This window comes from Hylaeus volcanicus, chromosome 3, assembly GCF_026283585.1.
Source record: "Hylaeus volcanicus isolate JK05 chromosome 3, UHH_iyHylVolc1.0_haploid, whole genome shotgun sequence".
Taxonomy (NCBI): domain Eukaryota; kingdom Metazoa; phylum Arthropoda; class Insecta; order Hymenoptera; family Colletidae; genus Hylaeus; species Hylaeus volcanicus.
In genome coordinates, this window is record NC_071978.1 from 3,551,709 (window position 1) to 3,562,619 (window position 10,911).

General features: G+C 44.0%; 1 protein-coding gene across 2 annotated transcripts in view; it reads left to right on the forward strand.

Annotated features, from left to right (window-relative positions):
• The window catches only part of LOC128873996 (igLON family member 5-like), a 51,520-nt gene extending 41,190 nt beyond the window's left edge, over window positions 1-10,330 (forward strand). For both annotated transcript variants that reach the window (XM_054118184.1, XM_054118183.1), the window contains exons 5-7: window positions 5,822-5,977; window positions 6,385-6,718; window positions 7,108-10,330. In XM_054118184.1, coding sequence (XP_053974159.1) covers window positions 5,822-5,977; window positions 6,385-6,718; window positions 7,108-7,253 — 636 coding nt within the window. In that variant the 3' untranslated portion in view covers window positions 7,254-10,330. The remainder of the gene's footprint in view (window positions 1-5,821; window positions 5,978-6,384; window positions 6,719-7,107) is intronic.
• Window positions 10,331-10,911: the final 581 nt, after the last annotated feature.

Genomic DNA, 10,911 nt, shown 5'->3' on the forward strand with positions numbered 1-10,911 from the left:
GTATATTCTAGCAGATCAAAAAGTGTCAAGGAGGCAATCGATACGGCGTCGAGGTACCGAGCACACGCAGAAATTCGCGCGATTCTCTTCCCGAGATCTTTTATTCATCACGCATTTCTGCCATCCCGCTTTCTTTCTCGACGCCCTTTCTTCCACGCACGCGACTACTGTATCGCAAAAGATCTAGAAACCGATCCGAGCTCTTCACTCGGACGAGCAGCTTCGAGTGCACGAGACAGTAGGACGTCGGGTCGTCCTAACGCACGAATCGCATCAACCCCACGCGTACGCGACGCGAATGCGCTACATTTTGCCCCCTGCGAACGTGGAGAGTCCTCTGCATCCACTCGATGCGAGCCTGGAGTTTAATGAATGAGTAATCATGCGCGTGTTCGTAGCTACCCTACCGTGAGCACGTAACTATGCCCGCGCGGAGGAAACGGTGACGAAAGGACTCGCAGGTTTCATCCCCCTTTCGCCCCGAGTGGCAGCGGCGATGATGAAACACGAGGGAAATTGTTTGTAGTCAATTGAAAAGAAAAGAAAACCCTCTACCGCGAATATATCCCTAGTATCCAATCGAGAATCCAATTAAAACCTTGCGGTAAATTTCGGAAATTACCTTCCGCAGTGAAAATAAGATGAATTACCGTTGAACGAGTAGTGCATCGTTTTGCACGATTAGCGCTAATGGAAAATTCATTAGCCTCGCGTACAGGTTCGACTGTATGCGTCTTGACTCTTCGGTCTGTGAACGACGCTAATTACGGATACGTATACCGAGTGCATTAATTACAAATATGTTGTAACGTGATTACGAACGTTGATTAACTGCGTCAACCGTAGCTATTCGCCAACTATCGCGATATAAACTTTCTTTAATTGGTGTTCTATATTTTCCGGAAATTATCGTAGAAAGAACATTTCTTTCCACGGCAAATAATTTGCAATTTACGAAGCCGGTGGCTATTACACGCGATTTATTACAAATTTATTTCACTTCTCTTTGCGTTAAAGCACGAGTGCACCTGACTTCTGTCGTTGTTTTCATTTCGAAGCATCAATTTCTGTTGCCCCTTGAGATGCTTTAAACCGTGGTCGAGGTCTGAAATAATCGTTTAACTTTACGAGACTTCTCGAGTTTTACGACTCACGCACAACCGTCCGCCTGTTTTACAACCAGGAAAGACACGGTGCTTCATATCGATTCATTACAATGGACCAAGCATAATGGTAAATGATAGTAATGGAAACAACAATGTCCAACTTGTGCACGGTGCCCTGAAGCATCCAGGAGTTGCGACTGAGCCGTCTCCCTTCGTAATTAAAGACGCGTTGCAACCATTCGCTGTCTCGCATCAATTTCCGTAGCAATAATTTCCCTCCACTGTCATAAGCTGTCGTGCACGTACCAACGGAAACTGTATCTGCTTGACGACGAATAATAAAGCTAAACATCCAACACAAGCTCCTTTTCAAGTTACGTTAATGTCGCCACTATCTCGCGACTGCTCCGAAATGTGTTTCTTTTCTCATTTGATCTAATACCTAAGATAAGGAATAGAATTGTCTACTCTTGTATAACAGTACCGAAAATAAAGAACTTAAACCACAAAATGCACTGCAACCAGTTCCAATTAATTATTCATGGAACCTCTGCGCCGACGTTCGTATTTTCATCGAGATTCTGGTCTTCCTCCCTTTTAATCTTCTTCATTGCTGCAAAGCACGCAAACTTTTTATAACGTTTCGACTGACTATATTAGAGGGCTTGAATAAGAGGGAAAGTTTTTAACGATAGCCTATTTACGCTTCTTAGTCGTGAAACAAAGTGAAATTTCCTTTATCCATCGAGCTCCTTAGCCAACCGATAAAGCGGTACTAAATGCGTTACGTTGTATCGCGTTAATGTGTTTCTTCCAAATCTGATTTCCATCGATTATTTTCATTTATTCAATTATTCTGTCAAAGGGCAGCGTATTAATCTCGTTTCCATTTAGGAGATTACTGGTGGAAGACACCGCGTTGTAAAATAACCTGAAAAATCTGGACACGCGAGAGCATCGATCTTTCCAGCATGGTTCAATCCATCATCCTTGACGGCGGAGGAACGTAATTGAAATTTAATCCGAGTCCGTTGCGATGTCGTCTTAATAATCCACTACCGATTGATTTACATCGCGCCCAAATTTAGTCGATACATCTTCAGGATACACGAGCCCCAACAACTCACGTCGAAGCTCTGACATTTCATTTTCATGGAACAACGGCGACGCGAATCGATTCCACGAAGTTACGAGCTGCAGATACTCGTTAACACGTCGAATATAATAACTCCAGCGCGTGTTACTTTTCAATTAGTGAGCCTGCACCGCGGATGATAATTAAAAGTTATTTTTATACGTGTCCGAAATGGCGCCGGTTGTACATGCGATCACGGTTAAGCGATACAAACTGCGTTGCTGGATGGTAGATCGACGAATACATTTCTAACATATCCAACTTCAATTTCAAAATTCAATTTCAATTTCACAAACTCGATGTATAATAAAACACGCCTTTTACGGGCGTAATATCACAGATATCAAAGTATTGGAATTTTTTGTGGGATAAAGCATTTTATCCACTGTGGCCTGCGCCATACAATTTAACGTACATAGACACTCTGAAAAACTTTTGGGGTTTGATTTAATAAAAAAGCGGTCTAATAAAATTTGCGTCTCATTTCATGCATACCGTTATCGAATGCATCGCACGTAGAAGAGGACCATTTTTTGACATTGTCCTTTATCAGGATCGTGTCCTCCATTCTTTCAAGGGGGACATTAATTAAACGGCGGATGATGTAATCGCGCCAGCGAGTTCACACGTGCGAAGAAAAGCCTGATTAATGGAGCTTAGCCGACCGGAAGAAGGATTATTTTTGTTTCTTTTTGCCGTGGTCAGAAAACGAAGATTATATAAACGCCGCAAGAAATTTCCTTTACACGATCCATTCCCGTCGGTTTGGGAAAAAACGTGGACAAAATTGTCACCTGGAAGCGATCGAAATCGATGAAGGGTATCGCGAACGAGGCGAAGGAAATTTCTCGCCGTCGACGCTTGTCGACGGAAAGTACTCGACGACTCGCGAAAAATCACGCAAAGAAACGACGATGGAAAAGCATCGAGTATCGCGACGATTGCGTTAAGAGACGGCTGAAAAGATAGACGCTGACTCGTAATACGTCGCGGCGGTTCATTATTCATCTCGTTTATGCTCGAGTGCACTCGTCGCGTCGGTGCTCGTCGATCTTCAGGCCCGCATCAGAAAATCGAGAAACCTACTTGCCACGGACGTCGAGTGCACTCGACAAAGACAATTAAGGCACGCAAGTGCCCGGTCTCCTTTTACCACCGTCATCGCTGAGAACACAGACAGCTCCGATATCTTTCACCCGTTGGCTACGCTGCCAATGATGATTTCAACTGCCCCGCGAGCTACGTACACAGCAGCATGGCAATTATGGTAATTCAGGGGGATTTTCATCGAGTTATCGCGCACCCGTTGCCATGTTGAGTTTAGCTTCCGAGCTCCGGGCTGTGCGTCGACCAAACCTTCGCTTTATTGTCCGTCGACAAGCAGAATTCAACCGTTGCATTAACGAAACTGTTCCGTGACTGACACTGAAAGGATACGTTTCTATAGCAAGTGTGTCCAACACGCGGCTCAATCCATTAAATTTTGCGAACCGTTTGACCCCTTTTTCCGTAAGCTTTATTATTTGCTCGAAGTACCGATCTTTCAATAATGCAAAGTCCAAGGGGAAATAAAATCGGTGCAGTTCGAATCACGGATGGGAGAACTCGTGACCTTTATGGAAAAGGGATTCCCGAGTAGTTTTTATTTCAATCAATTAAAATCAATATTTCCATTCGAGGATATTAAAAACGAACGGTACCTTGAGAAACTGCTCCTGATTCGGAGAGAAAAATTAATTACTTCGACGAACAACATTTGTCCGAGGTCATTTTTGTCGGAAAAACCTTGCCAATTCCATCGGGAATATTCTCACGAACGTACACTATAAAAATAAAAATTGTGTACAAGAGAGACTCAGGCCTGGATAAAAAAGAGGTTGATGTCTATAAAAAGAGTACGCACCCCGAATGCATGGAAACGAGTGGCAAAGCGAGCGGATGAGAAGACGAGACTTGGAAGCTGTGCGGGTCCTATTGGTCAGAATTATTCACGACGAAACATCGCATATTGGTCGACGCGTCGTATCTTACAAGAATACCACGCCCTGCGCATCGACCAATTTTTACCCTTGTTATCAGGAATTATTTTTGTTCAAATACGTATGCGTTTACCTCTTTTTTCACCGAGAAAGATCAAATGTTAGTTTTTGACGTGTGACAGCTACGGATGAGAATGTTCCATATCGCGGAACGGAGCGCGTTTCAAAAAATCCGTAAAAATGCGAGCCCACTGTTTGAAGCTTTTTTCGATAATAACGTTATTCCCAGAGATTGCATATCAGAACTTACGCGAGAATAAGGATGAGAAGGGCAACTTAGCAACTAGAAAATAATTTTCAATGGTTTCCCTGATACCCTTCGAGTCTCGTCTTCTCAGACGTAGGCTTTGTCGAGTCGGTGACAGACAAACGGATAACCCGGAGGTTCTTTTACGATTCCATGGATCGCGGTTCGCTGAAAAATATGGCGATCGCGTGAAACTTTAATCTGATATTTATGCGCGAAGGAGAAACGGTCTTGGCGTATTTCTCGCGCAAATCGCCTTTACCGCGGACGTAAGAATAACGTCGGCCAGGAGGTGAAAACAGTATTACGAATGGCTAAGCCGGATGACGATGTTTCGTACTTACGGAAGAGGAAAGGATTTATTGTTGGAGCTACTTTCAGTTTGGATGAACTATTAATATTGCAGGGAGGGGGGAAGTAACGATCCCTAGAAACGAGTATAATATTTACTGTTTAGAGAACGGATACAAGTCGGAAGCGGTATTAAAAATGCAAGAGTCTCGAAAGGGGGCCTTTCGAAATCGTTAAAAATTGGAGGCAACGCGTCGAAAGATTAAACCTCCTCTCGAGCTTAATGCACAATAGATGATGGTGAACGATTCTCGTTGAGAACGGGAAGAGGTTTGGAATTCAATGGAACGGCGACAAATTTTCGCGTCAAAAGATTCTCGCCTTATTAAAATCTCCTTTCTCGACGATTAAAAGGCCGGGGGTTTTCAACTGAAATTCAAGCGAACGCACCATCTAACGTGCTCTTTGTAAAATTTACTAAGCGCTCTGTGTACCGTCCTTGAGCGATAATGACGCGCGTGTGCAGCAGCTTTTTTCCCGCAAGTGTCAGCAGTGAATTAAAAAGGGCGACAGAGCTGACGCGGTAGCGCGAAACGCGAGAGGCCGCTTAAAGAGCAACGTTCCACAATCTCCGAGTGCACCTTCGCGATTCATTTGTCTATATAGCCGCGTCAAATTGCGCTCGCGGACAAGACTTCGTCCTTCACGCCTTCCTCTCTGTGCGGCGCGTTCCGCATTTAAACTCGCGTAATTCGTCCAAGTGAACTCTCGCGAACGACGCCCTGCAACATTTATGCGGCTCGCAAAGTCTTCAGAAGAAACTGCGCCGACCTCTTCGAGTCTCTTAAAACGGGCCACGCTCGTCTTAACTACGCCAGGAAGACGTAATACAAGAAAGAATTCCTCGCGAATAGTTGCGCTTTCGATGCGTTCATTTGAAATTATTCCCTTCTAAACCTGCGACGGTAGACGACGTTAAACACGTGGAAATCTCGTGTTTCAGGTAACTTGGATCAGACGGAGGGATAGGCAGCTGTTGACCGTGGGCAGAGACACCCATACGATCGACAGGCGGTTCGTGGTTGTTCCAAACAGTCCCGACTGGACTCTACTGATAAAGAATATTCAGCACGACGACGCTGGAGTCTACGAGTGCCAGGTAACGAGAACCGATGAGAAAAAGTGAAAAAGTAACGGTAACAAAATAAGAGTGAATTACGAGTTCGTCGGGCATCAAAACACCGAAAAGCCTGCGAGATACTACGGTTATTGTTGTGTGACGTAAATAACGCCGCGAAATGTAGCCGCGCACAATGCCACGAATCCCTTATCACTGCAGCTCTACGTGCGGCACAATGGTTCTTGAAATAATGAACGACGCGTAACGTTAAAATATGAATTTTAAAAGAAAAACGCGGTCATCCTGATATTATATTTTATTCGCAACGGGTCATGCGTCGATTATAACGCGGTAAGGTAACCAATATTGATTAATTTCGACTGCAAAATCGCGTCGATTTCGAGTAACTCTTTACCCGGTTTTCTCATCGTTCTCTGTCGCGACAGATTCAAACTGAGCCAGTTCAGCAACGATTCATTCGTCTGAGCATCACCGAGGCGTACTCCATGATTCCCGGTGGACCGGATCTTCACGTGAAACAGGGATCCAGCCTTCGCCTGGAATGCCAACTAATGGCCTCCGCGGAAGCGCCGAGCTTCATTTTTTGGTACCGAGAGAAAAACATGATCAATTATGATAAGGAGCCAGGGGTTAGGGTCGAGGCAACGAAAAACGGTTCCATTCTGATTGTCGACAAAGTGAAACTCTCCCACGGCGCTAATTACACTTGCTTGCCGAGCAACGCCAAGCCAGCGTACATCATGATACACGTGATCGAAGGTCAGTGATTTCGCGCGAATAAAAAGTAACTCAATCGATATTCGTTTCATCAAAGGGAGTTTCCTAGCTGAATATCACGTCAAATTTATTTCCTTCTGTAAACTCATAAGACTTTCCTTTTCTTTTCTATTCTTGAATAGAATCTCAATCTACGATCAATCGCGTTCGCTTCCTCCTTCAAGCTGCCAATTCAATCATCGTCGCGATTCCAAGTCGATTAACGGATTTTACCAGCTTCTTCGTTTTTCATGTAATTGTTCGAGAAATCTGATTGTGAAAACTGTCCGCCCGCGGTATTCGAGTTATTTTCAACGCGAATGTTGTTCTACGCTTTGGCTGTTCGAGCCGCGAGAGGACAAGAATTAACTGGTTGTTATTTTTCTTTCTAGAAGAGGAAAAACCGGCAGCCATGCATGGCGGCGATCGACGAAACGGCACGCGCGGAACGTCCATCAACGTCATGTTGATTTTTCTGACTTTTCTCGGTATACAGTGCTCCAGCCGTCTTTATCTGCAGCAGTACCACGTCACGTGACCAGCCCACCGGTCAACTTTATCACCAAATTAGTAACATCCACGAGAATTTGAACATTTCTGACACCTTTCTCTTCTATCTAGCTGTCACTCGTCTGACCCGTGTTTATTTTCGCGGAGCGGCGTTGAATAATCGACGATATGCGCTTCGACGGAAGGCCGAAACGGCACATCACCGATATACAGAGGCACGCTGCCTTCGAAAAAAATATCGCAGAAGGAAGACAAAGAAGGTACCTCCTCTTTTTGAATCGATTCAAAATCTATCAAACGTACACAAAATTGGATTTCGCGTTAAAGAATGGCGATCGCTTTCTCTCTCGATATAGACGTAAATTGGCATGCTCGTCGTTTGAAATTTCTGGTTGTGCCACCGTGCCAGAGATTTGTTTTCTGGAAACGTCTCTCTTGCGTAGTTCGGTCGTTGAGATACGCGCGAAGTCAAACCGGTAATTTTATGCGCGCGTACACGGAAACTTGGTAGTTTAATCTAAAACCGGAGAAACGACAGCTTGAAATAACAATAACCAGGAAACGGTATCCGGTTTCGCGCGAAGACGGATTCCCGTCTTTCGGGACACGGCCAATTCATAGCGAAGTTTCGAAACAGTTTCGAGTTTCGTATCGCGGTTCGAGGATACATCAGATTTCGTTGAGGCAATTTGAGCTTCGACGGAGCACTCAACGCGCAATTACGACAAAAGAGACTTTTGAATGGAACTTTTCACGGCGGGGTTTCGATCCTAATGGCGAGACAAAATTAATTGATCGCTCGAAGCTACTTCCCTGGCCGAGATCCGCGTAAGAAACACAGGGCTGAATTAATTTGAGAGAAATACGTTAACTCTAGCACTCCTGGACCCATTCGCTAAAAAGGGTTACAAATTAGAAGAAACGTCCTCGGTTCGACAACTGCTTTGGAAAAGGAAACATAAAACGAAACCACCGAGTTACGAGACGACGAGAAAATCATTATTTCTGTCCAATTTATTTCGTTCAGACTGATGTATGCGCGATACGAACGCAAATTCCTTTGACGATCACCTGAGAATTACAATAACGTTTATCTCGCACATCGCGCGGAAGCTTCCCCGTCGAAGAGTTTATAATTACCGCGAAAACTGAAGGATTCATCTTTCTCACGAAGATGCTAGGAAACTAATTTTGTTTAAAGCGTAAGAGAAAATTAGTTTGCTCGCGACTGTTCCAGATGCAGGCAACGTTTTTACTTCAATGTAAGATAGTAACCTGATGTTTGCTGTCAGGGACGGCTTTCCGTTCGTACTCATTAGCGCAAGGAACGTTTAATTAAACGCGCTGCAGTGTACGAGCGAGCTCGAGGCGCCACAAATTTCTTTAGCAATTAAGAGAAAAACGCGAAACATTTTATCGAAGCGAATCCACCGACGCGGCGAGTGTTACGCGTTCGTGCTTTCTCCGGTTTCATGTTTTTCCTCGCACAAATAACCCGGATGCCGTGTATTGCGAGACATCGAATGGCAAGGTCCCACATTCATTCATAGAAAATACTGCCACGGTGCGACGAAAACGCGCCAAGGAAGAATCGAAAGGTCCGACGTTCTCGGCTCGGTGTGAATTTAATCCATTGAAAGACTCGAGGTATGCCTCTTCGCGTGCTTCGCCGTTCAAGGAATCGCAAAGTGAATTCGATAAACTCGAACGATCCTTTATTTGAACGGGTATTCTAGTTCAGCTACGCAAAAACTAAAGCATCTTTGGAATTTTATGAGACCAAGAATAATCGAGATATTTCTTTGGAACTTCCCAACGTTCTCGATACACGTCTCGCTAAGTTACGTCAATTTCTCCAGGGGAAAATACGGTACGGTTTTAACATTTTACGAAGACTCTAAACCACGAAAAACAGTAAAGAAAAGAATTGTTTTTTCCAAAATACTGGACTAGAATATCACCTTAACAGGATAGCTCGCAAATCGACCACACCGGTGCGAATGAAAACTCACACACGGCCGCAAATGCCGGGCATGGTTTTTCACGAACCTTTTCATGTAAATACTGGCCGCCATTGTCTTAAATTTCTTTCAACGCGCTGGCCCCACGTTGCCACCGACGATTTTACCTTTTGTCGAGCAAACGATTGTACTCCGGAACCGCGTGACCACTTCAATTAACATTTCAACCCCTCCGTGGAAAGTTACAATCAGAAATTCGGTGTCTGGCTGGGAAACGGGCGAGATTGCGTCCACCATCTCCGTACTCCGAGGTGTATCTCGAAAACTGTCGCTCAATTTCAAGTTCTCGGTGCTTTTTGTTGGCGAAAACGTGAAATCAGCACGACGGTACGCACAATACGGTCGACAGCGAAAATTCCGCTCGTGGAAGGACCGAAGGATACGTCGATTCTTCGGTGAACGATTACGAAGTACAATCGTCGTTCGTCGCACATACTATTCAAGGGGATGAACCGATAAGAAGCGTTTTATCGACTTACGAAAACAATCAATGTTTCCAGGCAACGCTAAAATGCTCACTCGATGTGTTAATGTGATCAGTGTATATACATGTATGTTAATTATAAGTGCGTAAGTGCGTGTAAGAAAAAACGTTCCACAAGGTACAAGAATTTTGCCGTATCCTTTTACATCCAATGAAATATTGCACATTTTATCCAACCAGTGTACACGTTTCTACCTAGATTAACAATTTATCAACAAAGACTTGTCGTTTAACACTTACAAATCGATGTGCTCGCTATCTATAGCGTTATAAGATTCTTGCTAGCTGAAGTTTAATATTCAGAATTACATTAATTCAGAGCCGGTGCTAGAATTACTAGCGTCCCTTCAAATTATACGCAAATAAAACATCCATTTATACGTCAAAAAAGTATTCAGCTATGGATAGGACGTTCTTTCGAAGTTCTTTCGAAACCGGCCCTGTATTAATCGACGCCCGTAGATTAATTAATTTAATAACAATATAGATGAATTTCAATATATACGTTTAAGTATGTTTCTTTTCGTCGTCTCTCGATGATTGTGTAAATTGTAGGAGTATAGTTGAGAAATAGAACAATGAGTTACGTTTTCATCCTCACGATATCGCAGCGTGCAAAATAAATTGAACGTTTCGAATCCGTCGGTAAGTAATTCCTTCACCACCGAGATGCACAAACGCTTCCTTGAAAGAGGTAAGTTCGATTATGCCAGATCACGGTCATCGGTGATATTAAATCCTCAGTAACGTCAATTTTTCGTCTTCGATCACGAGAGTATCAAGGATTTTAGTATCTAAAAGTTTCAGGATTAAATGGGAAAGGAACGAGCCTGATGGAGACCACAAGGCGCGATTTCTCGTGTCACTGTGATTCTAACCCGAGGAATTTCGCCCATGACCCGTGGAATGTAATAACCTGCTCGTCTCCAGGGCATACCCTACAGCGAAGATGTATCTTCCGCCTAGAACACACTCAATCGCGTATTACCACTTAAATGCTTGCGAGATGCTTAACGTGAAAATTATGGCCTATGAAAATTACGGCCGGTATCTCATCAAACCCGAAGCCCCGAAATCGATGAGAATAAATCACTCCGTTAGGTCGTTACAGAAATCGTTGATTCAATTATTGAAAGCTCTCGTCGGCTTTCGAGTTTCAGCCAATGAGAACCGCGTAACCT